Source organism: Myxocyprinus asiaticus, chromosome 48 (assembly GCF_019703515.2).
Source record: "Myxocyprinus asiaticus isolate MX2 ecotype Aquarium Trade chromosome 48, UBuf_Myxa_2, whole genome shotgun sequence".
NCBI classification, from domain to species: domain Eukaryota; kingdom Metazoa; phylum Chordata; class Actinopteri; order Cypriniformes; family Catostomidae; genus Myxocyprinus; species Myxocyprinus asiaticus.
In genome coordinates this window covers 7,989,893-8,005,341 of record NC_059391.1, presented here as the reverse complement: position 1 = coordinate 8,005,341, position 15,449 = coordinate 7,989,893, and the positions used below count along the sequence as shown (strand labels likewise).

Here is a 15,449-nt window from a genome sequence, read left to right as displayed (position 1 = left end):
GACAAATGTTGACACAATGGTCAACACTTTCAGGTGGTTATGTCACCGGGCCGGTGAACAGAGTTACAGCAGGAGAAGGGAGCAGACGTCCACGATTTGATGTGTGTATCAGTGTGTTTGAATGTATTTGTGTGTGTGGTTTGGGGGAAGGGTGTATTTGCTCCAGGATGGGGGTCGTGGAACATTTAGTCGGCAGTTATTCATCTACTGCTGGCTTCGAAAGGGTATCGAGGAGGCACCAGGGGCCGGTTGGTTCTGCTTGAGTGACATGCAAATCCCCTCTCTGTCTTCTGTGCTGCGAGATGATGTCATTGTGCTTGCCATTACCATTAATAGCGGGAAACAGACAGGTTGTAGCTCAAGTTCTTAAAGGGCCAGGCACCCCAATTACAACAAAACAGTAGTTGCTTAGTGATTTATGCATGGATAAGAGGGACAGGTGTTCCCTGTTTTCTGTTACAGCTAAGCAGGTGGCTTTTAACATTTAGTTAACTGAAGTTCAATCTGTCACTCTTGCATAGACTTCAGATGATGTCATGCAATAACGCTCTGTGTGGCTTATGTTTCTCTTTGTTATAAACTTTCTTATCACCCCTCTCTTTATTTGTCATTACTCATTTTATTGACTTGTTCATTTTGACTCCTCCTTCCCACCCAAATATGTTTAACATAGTCACTTTTGTTTGGACTATTGCAATGTTTCCTGGCAAGGACAAAATGATTTCATGGCTCCCTGGTTGACTGCTGTGTTTGCACGCTCCCAGGGTTAACATGTCCCAGATTCTCATGGTGCTCATCTGAGATTAAGGTCTAAACCCATCTGCTGGGGCTCACGCTTTCCTTTGCACAGTTCGATGAAGACTTTCCTTTTTATTTCCTATCTTCCATCTATTAGACAGCTATGTTGTGGTTCAGCTGCATATAGATGCACTATTGTTCTTTTGCACATGTGTGAATGCATTTGTGAGTTTATACCTTACATTTGAGTGTGGGCATGTTTGTATGTCGTTGTCCAGGCACCCAACACTGAAGGGCTATGAATCAGGGGCTTGGTCTGTGCTTGGTCTGCACCTGTGACCACCCTCATTCTCTAAGCCTGACGCAATTGTTTGGTTGAGGATATTAGATCATTCAGGAAAAGGAGCTCCAACAGACAAATGCCAAAACTGGAGCCACTCGCCTCTTAAAGATACAGGGCTCCTTTTAAGGCCTGCTCACCACTGCTCTGTTCGTACATGCACTGATCTAGATTGGTGTAGCCTTGTTCATAACATCTGAGTCCTATTATTTGTGGTTTGTTTGGTTATTGACAAATGATGTGTGACATCGGCATGTATCTTAGTACATGATGTGTTTTGACTTGAAATATGACCATTGTAAGTCATTATTCTTAGATTACAAGTTGTGCTTTCTTTGTTCAGTTACTGCTTGAGAAGCTTTGAGGAGCATCGCTTACATAATGACTTATGTTACAACAATGGCAATGCTGTCAGTTACAAAATCCGGCATTCCTGTTGATCTTGTCTCTCTTCTATTACATGGGTAGGAGATCATTTTGTTCCTAAAGTTTTCTCTCTTTTCTGTATGTGTTTCTTTAGGTGGTTTTGCAGCATTCTCGTCCTGTTTCCCAGGCCTGTGTGAAGGGAAACCGGTGGCAACTCTGCCTATGAGCTTGTCTCAGCCTTGCCTGCCCGTGGCGAATGTGGGCCCTACACGAATCCTGCCCCATCTCTACTTGGGCTCACAGAAAGATGTGCTCAACAAGGTGAGACTGACTGTGACTAAGAACTTTTTTCATTTGTTAGAACTTGGTCACAAACGTTGGTCTGCTTGGTTCAGAACTTGTCCAAAACTTGTTCTAAAACAGGAGCACTTTGCACAATTTGCACAAACTATTGGTAATCTTTTCCAAAGAATTCATACATTATTTTTTTTGCAAACGTAGGATCTGATGGCTCAGAATGGCATCACATATGTGTTAAATGCCAGTAACACCTGCCCAAAGCCTGAGTTCATCTCAGAGAGCCATTTTATGCGCATTCCTGTCAACGACAACTACTGTGAAAAACTCCTGCCATGGCTAGACAAAACCAACGAATTTATTGGTAAGAACCTTCTTGTGACAATGGGAGAAGTGTTCTTTAAAGTTTTCTTTTGCTGATAGGCTGTCTGATCTCTGCTCTAATTGTTTAGATTAAGATTTAGGTTAAGCATACCTTCATGTGTTTACTTGAAAGATTAGTAGCTTGCCCTGTGATGATATCAGGAAGAACTAATTTGATCCTCAAAGCAGATTTACAGAAATTATATGGCTTGTCACTGAGGAAGTATTTGATTGTCTTGCATGTTTTGTGTTTGCTCACATTTTTCCCATCTCCCTTTCAGACAAAGCCAAGGTTTCCAACTGCCGAGTCATTGTCCATTGTTTAGCTGGCATCTCCAGGTCCGCAACCATCGCCATTGCTTATATCATGAAGACAATGGGCTTGTCATCAGATGATGCTTACAGGTAAACATACTCAGACACCCTGCAGCTAAAATTGCACATTCCCTGAAAGCAGTTTTCTGCAAGCTGTAATTTTAGAGCTGTTTCCTGCAACATGTAAAATATATCACCTGTTTTGGCCTTACTAAACAATTTTTTTCCAAGGCCCCCAAAAGCTCACATGATGTGTCTTTGTGTATAAGATGTCTCCCTTTGCATGTATGCATATTTGTCCTTAGGGTAACTTTTCTTTCTGTTTATCTTGTGTTTCCAGGTTTGTGAAGGACCGCAGACCTTCAATATCACCCAACTTCAACTTCCTGGGACAGCTGCTGGAGTTTGAGAAAGGTCTGAGGTTGCTGAAGGCTCTGTCTTCAGGTCAGGAGAAGTTGGAGCAGTTGAAAGAATCCTCAGAGCCTAGAGGTGACTCTTCTAGTGATCCTGAGAAGGGCCATCTGGAGGCTGAGAAGGACAGCTTGGAATTATATGCCAAGCTACCTTCTCCAATCTCCCTCCAGCAGGGTTTTAATGGCTTGAACCTGTCAGCCGAGCGTATCCTGGACACCAACCGCCTCAAGCGCTCTTTCTCACTCGATATCAAATCTGTCTACGAGCCCAACCACTGTCCTCACCTTGAGCCTGTGCATACAGAGGATGTTCCCAAACTCTGCAAGCTAGACAGTCCTGAGGCTGGAGAAGCTAATGGTGTCTGCCAGTACTCCCCTGGCTTAGCTGAATCCCCAGGCCTCTTTCCAGAGGGCAGCTCTAGACCTCGTTCACGCCGAAAAAGCAAGCACAGTGGTAGCAGTGCTGGTAGTTCTCCAGTCCACCCGCATGGCCTACACTTAGGACGTTCACTCCCTGCACACAAGAGTCCCAGTCTTGATGACAATCTGAAGCCCTCCCTGCTGCTTAGCCTTCCCACTGTAGGCACTGGGCCCATGTGGACCAAGCATAGAGACACCGTACAGGCCACCACCCCTGTCACGCCAACAGGCGAAGCCCCCTGGTTCTACAGCTCAGAGTCAATGAACAGCAGTGGAGGTGGCGGAGGGGCAGTACACTTTCCAATGCTGGGCTGCAGCAGTCTCCCAGGACCGTGTGAGTCCGTGCATCTACGGGAGAAGGCAGGTGAGCCGCGAGAATCAAGGGGCAGCTGGCATGAAGATGCTCCAACTTCCAGTGCTGCCGATAAACAGTTCAAACGCCGCAGCTGTCAGATGGAGTTCGAAGAGGGGATCTCGGAGACACGTTCAAGGGAAGAATTGGGAAAGATCAGCAAGCAGTCCAGCTTCTCTGGAAGCATGGAAATCATTGAAGTATCCTGACATCCCCTGCACAGCCCCCAGGGACTTTTACACACATGTGAACAGGTGCCAGGCCGCCAGCTATAGGCAAGGATGACTAAGAGTGAAAAATTTGTATGGGCCTGGAAGGCTTTTTGTGTAGAATATTTATATTAGTTCATAGACTTGTCAATAATGACTGGTTCCAGAAATTTGACTTTTTTGTGTCTTTTTAAGCCAGTAATACCGGATGCAGATTGACTTTGCTTTTGTCTTTCTACTGTTTTTAAGCCATAGCCATCACCAGATGACAGGGGGCTGAGACTCAACTGCAGAATCCAACCAGTTCCCCTCGCTCTTGTAACAAACCCCTTGTTCCTCATAAATAAATTAAAAACTTTATCAGCCTTTTGGTGTTTTGAGAATCAAGCATGGCTGTTATGCTCACACTTGTTTCTTTTATTTGCCGCCCTGGAATCAGTGAAGTTACACCACCACAGCACAAGGAGTCAGCACAGACTAAGCCTTGGTCGTACATGCTTTGACTAAGTAAATGAAGGCCTCTTTGTGCCGTGCTTTTGTCCACCCTTTTCCTGCATCCCAGCATTCATGGAATCCTGGAGGAGGAACCAGGCATGTCATGTAGGAAAAGCATTGTGGGTGTTTTCCCATAATGTTCCTCTCTGTTGTTCTTTTTACCCAGATTTCAGGGTCTTGTACTTTCCCTCTTTTGCCCAAGTGGTGATGCTTGAACTGTTGTGCTACCCATGTTCCTCTCACCGAGCATGCTTCAAGGCTGCTGTTTTTCTTACAAATGAATAGTATATACACTATACACAATGATTTCAACGGACCTTTAAATGTTTTTTTTTTTTTTTGTCATTCTCTAAGTTACAGTTTATTCTACTGGTTCATTCTGGTAGTGAAAAATAATATAAAGATTGTCAAGTTTGTTTTCCCCACTTTTTAAAATGTTGATCTTATTTTTCAGTGATATTTACAAATACACTTGCAAGATCGATACGCAACTACAAGCAATATGTGTTTTTACTTCTTTCTTTTGTCCTGCTTTGTGTTTATAAGGGAACGAGGTTATTACAAGGAATTATCTGACATTTAAATGCACTTTCTGTTGATTTACGAGGAAAGTTTTTGGATGTTCTCATTAAAAGGGTACCACAACGCTTTATACAAAAAAAAACAACAAAAAAAAAAAAAAACGAGTGTAACCAATTGATGTCCTGCGGTGTGTGTCCAGCCTGCTGGCTTGAATTATTAAAGACTTTAATCCAGCATGAATAATCTAGAAGAATATGTATGATACCCCCGCATTGTAAAATGTGTAGTGACTCAACTTATTTTGATTTTCAAGAAATAGATTTTGGTATTAACAAGCACACAAGACAAAATGAAGGGAAACAATGACAGGGACTCTAAAGGGGTTTGTCTGTGTCCCCCGTTTATTCTGCATATTTATGCTTTATTTATTGTTTGTTTGGGTCTGACAGTGGGAGGATGTGTGAATGAATGATATAAATGACTGACAGATGGACCCTTTGCAGATGCTCCTACAGACTAGCATCCTGGAGTGGAGAAAAGCCCCTCACCTTTTCATATGCGACTGTGTAGCCATTTGGAAAAAGTATGCACAACTAGATGCATCTTAAACCTGCCTGATGGTCCGATAAAGTTACTATTTCTGTCGGTCAACTAGTTTCAATTGGTTGATATAGAAATCCGGGCACTGGAGAACAGAATCTGCACTAGTAAAAATATATTCTGCTTGCTTTCTTCTCAGGGGAGCTATTGATGAGTCAATGCCATTTCTATCTCTCTCTTTTACTGTCTTTTTCTCCCATTCTCTCTTAGCACCAGTCTCCTTTCTCTCCTTTGCTCCCTTATTATGTTCCTCTCATATTCTCTAGAACGCTCCAAAGTTTAAATATAACACAAGAAAGGGTATGTGTGTGTGCAGATGTGAATGGAATTGCCCTCTTGCTGGGATATAGTTCAGCATTTTATTTATGTCTGTATTTTTCAGTTAGCTTTTCTGTATGGCAAACATTTGATCTTGTATTTGTGCTGCTGTAAGTTCCTTTTTTCCTTGTGTGAGACATTACCTGTCTTTCCTTTTCCTTCCCTGTACTATATTTTTTATAGTCATTGTTATCATTATTTAAAACATGTAATAAAAAGATGCAGGCTGTCCTTTTTTTGCTGAAATTGTTAAATAGTTGGCAACTAATTATTATTATCATTATTATTATTATTATTATTATTATTATATTGTGTGAATAGCATCGTATCACCAAAACTAATTGATATAGGGATTTTTTTAAGAGAAAATCTTGATACCTTAGGCTGCTTGACGCAAAATACCTCAGGTTCTTTTGAAAGGCTTGTTCCTCCCCATGTACCCATTTTGTGACGATGAAACAAAATACAAACATTACAAAATATGAAAATGTTTCCAGACCTGATTTATTTTCCTTTGATTTGTGTGCTATATGGCACAATTGTGTAAGATCAGAGATTAACAAGAGTTTCCATAATAAACAGTATTATAATTTGGTTTTGCATATCGTAAAGAGGAGTTATAGTGGTTTGTAGCCAGGTGAAAAAAAAAAAAAGATCATTATTTGGTTCAATTAAACATGAAACAGCACTTTTAAACCATTTTACTTCCATAATGTGACATGTTTCTGAAAAAGAGTATTCAATAAAAAAAAAAAAAAAATGTAAGTTGGTACTTCATTTTATCCATTGGGAACTGACTGATTTGTGAAAGTGTGCGTTTCATGCCATGTTTAATGGAACCAGACCTGAATGCAGGTTTGATAAAACAATGCCTAGCTAATGGGCTAGTGGTACAAAATGTTGTGCATTTTATGATGAATCATGTGCAATAAGACCTGGAAAGTACAGTTTATATAAGTAAATAGAGTCCATTTTGATTACATGTTGACATATTAAAATTGAAGAAGAAACTGGGTTCATATTAAAACTGAAGGACTTAGTGCGAGACCCTAAATTGTAAGGAATACTAAAAATTGCTGCAAATTACTAAAATCTGCAAAACAGACCAAACAATACATAAATGTATGTTTATGCATTACTATGGAAAAAAAAAAATCTATGAACTGGAATTTCCTCCACAAAAATCTTGTATGTAACAGCTACTTTAATGACTACAAACATTTTAGTAAATTAGTAAGGTAGTCAGTGGCTTACTTTAAGTTTATTTCTAGCTAGGCTTTAATCTTGGTCGAAAATGCTTCTAATTAATTCACATTATCTAAGACATGCAGGGGGGTGTGTAGTTCAGAATACAATATTGTTCCAATGGGATCTGCATACCTGACCTCTGTTGCAATTCTATATATACTGCACATATTTTGGAGGTTTCCTCTTCATTAACTCCTCACTATTGTTCTCTTCCATAAAGACCTGTCTTCATTGTCAGTCCCATGTGAAAGAGAAGGAGCAGAGAGGTGGCTTAAAAGCTCCCATCACCTGAGTGAACACAACACATTGTAAGTGCTGAGTTGATACCATGCAGACACACACACACAGATCTGTGGGGTCAAGGTGAAACCTAATGGTATGAAAGGCCTTCCGTATGCCCAGGAACACTCAATCCTCTGGGAAAAGGAGGAAAATTCCCAGCTTCCCACTGAAGAACTTGAGAATGCCGTTCTGTTCTCGCTCAGCTTGGGGATTTTTCTTTCATTCCTTGTCTTGTTTTCAGTGTCAGCAGCATGAATGAGTGACTGTGTGGGTATCTCCAGCCCTTGGTGTAAGTAATATATTAACAGAATTAGTCTCACTTTGTGTAAAATAACTAAGGGATATGATGTGCTCTGTGGGTGATAGATACACGAACGTGTGTGATGAGATGTTTATTGAGTAATTCAAATGAGGCAGTGTGTTTGGACTGTGTGTTCTGTAGAGATTATGATTACGGAAGGCCAGCTAACGATGACCGCATGATGACATACAGTCAACACAAAAGAGCATACTGTCTTCCTCATATTACCATCAAAGCTCAAATTCCCACCTTTAACATGGATGCTCTTAGATTTGTACATTTGATTCTTGTTTGTTGACACTTTATAATACATTTTATTAAGTCATTAACAAACATATTACATAATGCTTAAAGGTGAAGTGTGTAATTCCAGCGGCTTTAGCGTCAGCAAACAGGATTGCAAAAATAAGGACTTTTCACATATGTTTTCTGGCTAATATGTCAGAATAATAGGTAGTCCCTCCCCAAACTCAAGCCATTAGATTAGCCAATGTTGCAAAGCTGAGATTTTCAACCAAATGATTAATTAATAAAAATTATTAATAATGAAAACACTGTATTAACTGAACTTATTATAAAGGGTCTCCAGAAATGTTCTTATATATCTATTTATATATTCTATCATTTCTTTTTGTATTATATTGTACTAAATATAAAATTATTCTTGTTATTCCTATTAGTATAAGTGCTTCTTGTTTGAAGTAGAAGAGCAAACATGGTTCAAATGTTATATTCAAAATAATATACTCATAGTAGTAGCAATGAATTATGTTATAATTTAAATTACATTTAATTTAATGTATATAATTAAAATTAAGACGTTTTTGTGTGTGTGAAAGAAAACGTAAGCATGTGATTGTAAGCGATTGGATACAAGAGAGAAAGGACGAGTTCCAGGAGTTGACTGTTCCCAGATGTGGCCATGCTGAGTGCCAGAGTACTCTCAGATCCCAGAGTTTATATATGGCAACTTATAAAACATGTTACATCATAGCAGCAATTCTTCGCAATTCCATTTGCTGGAGTTGGCAGGTAATTTTCCGTGAGATTTCTTGCCCTATTGCCTCTGTCCTCAAATAACTGTAAATCACAAGCATTCGAAAGTGTTTCTTCACTAACAGAAACACCACAAAAACGTATCATAACAAATTTTATAAGCTTAAATTTTGGGCCACAAAATGATGTACTCATGCACTTGATGACGTTACTTTAGCCTCATTGTTCCAATGTAGTCCCAATTAAAAATATGATTTGGCTTATTATACTGTATATCTCCAATAGCTTGAACAAAATACACTACAATTGATAGCATTACAAGACTCATTTAAAGACCTTGAATGACTAGTAGTATAATTTTTCTAATGCTTTAAGGCAATGTTCCCTAGAGCACAACATTTAGCACCTTTCTTTGGAGATGCTAGCGCTACAGGTAACCCTATGTTACGAGAACATCTTGATTCTTTAATCAAACTGCTTGGAAAGTATTTAAATGTGCCAAGTGGTCAAGGTTAGGCATGGCCCACTGAGCCCCTTCTCGTAGATGCCACACCAGCTGGGCCCAAAAAAAACCCTCTTTCTCCACAGACCCCCAAATGACAAATTTCAAATCATATACTTCTGGGGTGTCCTGCACCAGCCAAGCAACTACCAAGATGAATGGGAATACTAATGGAGAGCTATCTCCAGGTACTGTAGTTAAATGTACCATGCAAAATGTTTACTGACAACAAAGCTTCCACCTCTGTCTCTGTTGCAATGAACGTTGTATGGTGCTGCCATCCATTGGTGGACGGTGACATTGTTCCATTAATTCTGGTTTATTTGTCATTAAGGAGGGCAAACAGGGGTCGGGACTCATGTATTACACAATAATACACCTTCACCTCTTTCCAGATGCATCATGCCTTGTGATTTCAGTAATGTGGATGAAAGGAGACACCATAACTGTCAGGTGAACCAGCTGTGCACTTGAATCACAGGTAGGGTTATTTCCTCGGGCATCGAACTCATCGCTCAGGGAAAGGCAGGTGACAGAGTGTCTGGAACCAGAGAAGTGTGTATTGATTTGTACAATGGTAAATGGCTAAAGGGAATCAACCTTGTTGGGTGCAAAGTTAAACCCGATCATAACCTTAATGTGCAGACACACAAAGCAAAGTCAAGGTTTTTTTTTTTTAAAAATACCTTAGGGCTAATTATATTTTTGAAAGGATGTACCATATTTAATTCACATTTATTCTACACTTTTATTGGACATATTTGAGAGTTTGTTGCCTAGATCCCTGCAGGGGAAAAAAACAAAACAAATAACGAGCTAAAACCAGCATAAGCTGGTTGGCTGTTTTTAGCTAGTTGTCCAGCCTGATCAGTTGGCTGGTTTTAGAGAGGTTGTACATTTTAGCTGGTCAGGGTGGAAGACCAGCTAGCCTCCCAGCTTGGGCAGGCTAGGCCAACTATAAAACAAACAAAATATGACTCTAAAACCAGCCAACCATCACTATCTTTTTAATTAAATTAATGTCTTCTTCTCTACTTTTTGTTTTTACCTGTGAGATTCCATGAACAGTTTCAGTTTGAGGTGAGGACCATATTAAACTGTAGCTAGCTGACATGCCCTCCTCACTCTTTATATTGACCTTTACCTTAGTTCAAGCAGACTCATCCTAGACCTTTATGGGTTTTCAGTAAAGTTTGTTCCAGTGTCTTTCCTATACCTTTGTACCACTATCACTATTTCACATAGCGAACGACATGACTAGCAACTACACAACTGTCTGAGACGATGTTATGATCAACTGAGTCCGCCCAGTAAATCGAGTCCCAATGGGGGTAACCGTTTGTAATGCCTGAGCAAAAACCTATCATGTTATCGTGATAGCATGCCATTGAAGTCTAGGCTAACTGTAAAACACAAACAATGACACATCTTTATTTTCACAATCTATAACTTCAGTTAGGCCTATATATATGTGTGTGACATATGATTTAAAATAAATTAAATGCTGTATTTACATATTTAAAACTGTATATACCATAAAGTGAATTTGTAAGATTTTAATGGGCACTGTACCCATTAGCAGCTCTTTGGCCAATGGAATCGCTGTGATGTCATGTGAGGACTCGATTGGGCAGACTCAATTTATAATGACAACGGAACTACCATAGAGCAATCGGTGGTTCGTGACCGCCTAGCGGTTAATGATAGAACTGCAAGAGGTTTGAGGAGATTGTGAAAAAATGTCAATGCCACATTAAATTAATTAAAAATATGCATACAAGATTGTTTTTTAAAAGTAAAATTTAAACAATAAAAATGGCTTTAACACCGTGCAAATATATATATATATATATATATATATATATATATATATATATATATATATATATATATATATACACACACACTCTGGTAGCCAAAAGTTTGGAATAATGTACAGATTTTGCTGTTTTGGAAGGAAATTGGTTCTTTAATTCACCAAAGTGGCATTCAGCTGATCACAAAGTAGTCAGGACATTATTGATGTAAAAAACAGCACCATCACAATTTGAAAAAAAGTCATTTTTGATCAAATCTAGACAGGCCCCATTTCCAGCAGCCATCACTCCAACACCTTATCTTTGAGTGATCATGCTAAATTGCTAATTTGGTACTAGAAAATCACTTGCCATTATATCAAATACTGCTGAAAGCTATTTGGTTCATTAAATGAAGCTTAACGTTGTCTTTGTGTTTGTTTTTGAGTTGCCACAGTATGCAATAGACTGGCATGTCTTAAGGTCAATATTAGGTCAAAAATGGAAAAAATGAAACTTAAGATTTCATACAAAGGTGTATACTACAAGCTCTAACAAGGACAGAAAGAGATGTGGAAGGCCAGATGTACAACTAAACAAGAGCATAAGTACATCAGAGTCTCTAGTTTGAGAAATAGTCGCCTCACATGTCCTCAGCTGACAGCTTCATTGAATTCTACCCGCTCAACACCAGTTTCATGTACAACGGTAAAGAGAAGACTCAGGGGTGCAGGCATTATGGGAAGAATTGCAAAGAAAAAGTCACTTTAGAAACAGAAAAAAAAAAAAAAGAAAAGGTTAGAGCGGGCAAAGAAACACAGACATTGGACAACAGATAATTGGAAAAGAGTGTTATGGATCTTAACCCCATTGAGCTTTTGTGGGATCAGCTAGACTGTAAGGTGTGTGAGAAGTGCCCGACAAGACAATTAGAATGCCAAGGATCTGCAAAGCTGTCATTGCTGCACATGGAGGATTTTTTTTTGATGAGAACTCTTTGAAGTAGTTTAAGAAGTTCTGAAATTTATTTTTTTTTTTCAAATTGTAATAGTTTTTCACGTTATTAATGTCCTGACTATACACCGTGATCAGTTGAATGCCACTTTGTTGAATAAAAGTACCAATTTCTTTCCATAAGAGCAAAATCTGTACATTATTCCAAACTTTGTCTGCCAGTATATACCCAAATAGCACACGCACAATGCGGAGACGTATATATATATATATATATATATATATATATATATATATATATATATATCAGTCATTAAATATTGCTAAGTTTTAAAAGGTTAGAACTACTTTGAATTTCAGGGGGTACTTCAAGAAGTATTGAGGAATTATTGGGGTTCAACGAACAAAAGGTTGAAATTGAAACCACTCATCTCTGGTGTTTGCAATCACATAAGCACATCTACAGCGCCATCTGCTGGTGGAATATCAGATTATTTTCTATCCACAACATGATCGTAGACAGCGTCAACTTTGACAGTGAAATTCAAAATAAATAAGAGGCAAAAAGGGAACAAATCAGTAAATAATTAAGAAAAAATAAATTGATATTATAACTAAGATGTGAGGGATGTGTTGGTCTGAAAACATAATAATAATAATAATAATAATAATAATTATTATTATTATTATTATTATTATTATACATACAATTTTAAACAGTGTTTCTTTATGATTACAAAAAGTAAATCACGCAAGGCCAGCTTTAGAGAAGAAGAAATAAGAGACATAACTTCTTAAATGTGTTTTTATTTAAAAACAGCTGTCTTTCGGGATACTTTGGTTTATCTTTTGACTACAGCTGAGTTGAACAATGACAGGCACGGAAACCAAGGTGGGGGTGTCGAGTCGATGGATGTGTGTCAAAAACCTAGTGAGCTGTCTACCTAGACAGCATTTTTAGGCGTTCCGTGATAACATTCCAGGTGCAGTCTTGGTTGGCAGCTCACTAGGCTCGAGACGCAGTCCGAGTTGACTTCCGGATTCCTGAAATCAAGCAGCAGCGGGTCTGAATCATTACTGTATGAGACACTCATTATATTTGATGCCTGCGCTGATTACCGGCATCACATAACACGGTCTGCACAGTTCTGACGGTGACCTGAGCATCATCAACCATCATCATTTAAAGTCAAAGCAGTCTCATGACAGGAGCAGCTCTACGTACAAGACGTTTATACAATAGCAGATTTAGATGCATCCAGAAGGAGGAACCAATCCATAGAGTCTAAATCTAGCCCTGGAAATAGTTTCAGAGAGCTGGAGTGGATCATCCCGTGCCACCACTATGGACTGGTTGATGGGGTGAGTTCATTAAATCAATCATTATATTAGACACTCATATGCGTCCGGGAAGATTAACCTTACACTTTAAACTTTAAACACTCTGGCTTCTTGGTAAATAAAGTGCAGTATTACGGTAAAGTTTCACTTAAGTTTGTTTGGACACTTCTAAATTGTACTAATGCAAGATTTCGACTCTTCCCTCGTTCATTGAAATGTCGCGGTGACAGTAAGGCATTTAAAATGGAAGTGAATGGGGCCAGTTCAGAAACATTAAAATACACACCGTTTCCAAACTAAAACCACAAGACACAAACATTGTACATGTTATCATGATTTTAGTGTGATAAAATAAGAGAATTACCTGCTTTACTGCATTTTACCAGATTATAGGGTTTATCGTTAGATCATCATGGCAACGTAGTTGTAATATTTGCTGTAAATTTGCACAGATAAGGTTAGTAAGAGATTTGATTAAAGTCATATTTTCACATAATGTTTATATCCTGTGTCTATATGCTTGCAACAGTGTGTATTTGAATGTTTATTGACTGGCCCCATTCACTTCCATTGTAAATGCCACACTGTAACCATGATTTTTTTATATATACAGTGAATTCATAAAGTATTCAGACCCTTTAATGTTTTTCACATTTCTTGTGTTGCAGCCTTATGCTAAAATGCTTAAAATGATTTTTTTTTTTCACATCAATCTACACTCCATACCCCATAATGACAAAGCAAAAACCAGCTTTTTGATAACTTTGCAAAAACACAAAACAAAACAAAAAATGAAATATCACATTGCCATAAGTATTCAGACCCTTTGTTATGACATTTGAAATTTAGCTCAGGTGCATCCCATTTCTCTGGATCATCTTAGGGACAACTCTGTGAATGCCCTTGAGTAGCCAGCCAGAGCTCAGACTTGAACCCAATCGAACATCTCTGGAGAGACCTGAAAATGGCAGTCCACCGACAGTCCCCATCCAACCTGACAGAGCTTGAGATGATCTGCAGAGAAGAATGCAGAAAATCCCCAAATCCAGGTGTGCAAAGCTTGTCGCATCATACCTAAAAAGACTTGAAGCTGTAATCACTGCCAAAGGTGTTTCAAATAAGTACTGATTTAAGGGTCTGAATCCTTATGTCGATGTGATATTTCAGTTTTTTCTTTTTAATAAATTTGCAAAGTTATCAAAAATCTGGTTTTCGCTTTGTCATAATAGGGTATGGAGTGTAGATTGATGTGAAAAAAATAAAATAGTCTAAAATTCTGCAACATAACAAAATTTGAAAAAAAAAAATTAAGGGGTCTGAATACTTTATGAATGCACTGTATATATATAAACAAGGGAGAAGTTAAAAAAAAAAATGTCTTAACACTATTTTGACTGAGCTTAACTTGGACTGGATCTGGAACATTCCTTCAAGCAGAACAAGATGAACATTTATTTTATCGGTTGCTCTGGAGGACAAAAAGTTACAGCGTTTGGATTTGGTACATTTGGTTTTCCAAGAAGTGAATGCTGAACTTTGATATTTAGTGGAAAATAAACTTTGTTTGACTTCTAATATATTTACCAGTAGAGTAGTTTTACATTAAAGGAATATTCCATGTGTACAACAAGTTAAGCTTAATCGAAAGCATATGTGGCATAGTATCGATTACCACAAAAAAAAAAAAAAAAAAAAAAAAAAAGTGTCCCTCCTATTCTTAAAAAAAGCAAAAATCTGGGTAACAGTGAGACACAATGGAAGTGAATGGGGCCAATCCGTAAACATTAAAATACTATTTCAAAAGTATAGCCACAAGATGTAAACAATATGTGTTTTAACTTATCACTTACTAACTACTTTGCCATGATGACATAATGTTGTAAACCCTAAAACGACAGTAAAAACGATGGTTTAAACAACTTTACAGCTCAAATAATACATGAGTTTTTAGAAGAATTGTAAGTGAATGTAAGTGCTTTTTTTTAATTATAAGCTTCACATTTTTGTTTTTAAACCTTCCAAACACTGGCCCCATTCACTTCCATTGTAAGTCCTCAATGTAACAGCAATTCTTTTTTTTTTTTTTAAAGAAATGGAGGGGTGAGTTGAAATACATTTTTGTGGTAATCAACATTATGCCACAAATGCTCTCGATTGAGCTTAACTTGTATTAAACCTGGAATATTTATTTAACTAGTGAAATCTTCAGTAGTTACTTTGTGTTGCTGGTTTGTGGCAAAACATATGTCCTAAGGGGGTGTTAGTTAATGCATTTCCTGGG

At 38.2% G+C, this 15,449-nt stretch overlaps 2 protein-coding genes across 3 annotated transcripts in view; both read left to right on the top strand.

Moving 5' to 3' along the window:
* Positions 1–6,468, top strand: part of LOC127437630 (dual specificity protein phosphatase 8-like) — a 57,074-nt gene extending 50,606 nt beyond the window's left edge. Inside the window, exons 4-7 of one of the 2 annotated variants that reach the window (XM_051692664.1) lie at positions 1,599–1,765; positions 1,946–2,105; positions 2,386–2,509; positions 2,760–6,468. In XM_051692664.1, the coding sequence (XP_051548624.1) occupies positions 1,599–1,765; positions 1,946–2,105; positions 2,386–2,509; positions 2,760–3,813 (1,505 nt within the window). In that variant the 3' untranslated portion in view covers positions 3,814–6,468. The remainder of the gene's footprint in view (positions 1–1,598; positions 1,766–1,945; positions 2,106–2,385; positions 2,510–2,759) is intronic. The other variant, XM_051692666.1, reaches the window with a different exon arrangement.
* Positions 6,469–12,959: 6,491 nt separating this feature from the next.
* The window catches only part of LOC127437721 (MOB kinase activator 2-like), a 71,525-nt gene continuing 69,035 nt past the window's right edge, over positions 12,960–15,449 (top strand). Inside the window, exon 1 of the mRNA XM_051692823.1 lies at positions 12,960–13,189. Coding sequence (XP_051548783.1) covers positions 13,173–13,189 — 17 coding nt within the window. The 5' untranslated portion in view covers positions 12,960–13,172. The remainder of the gene's footprint in view (positions 13,190–15,449) is intronic.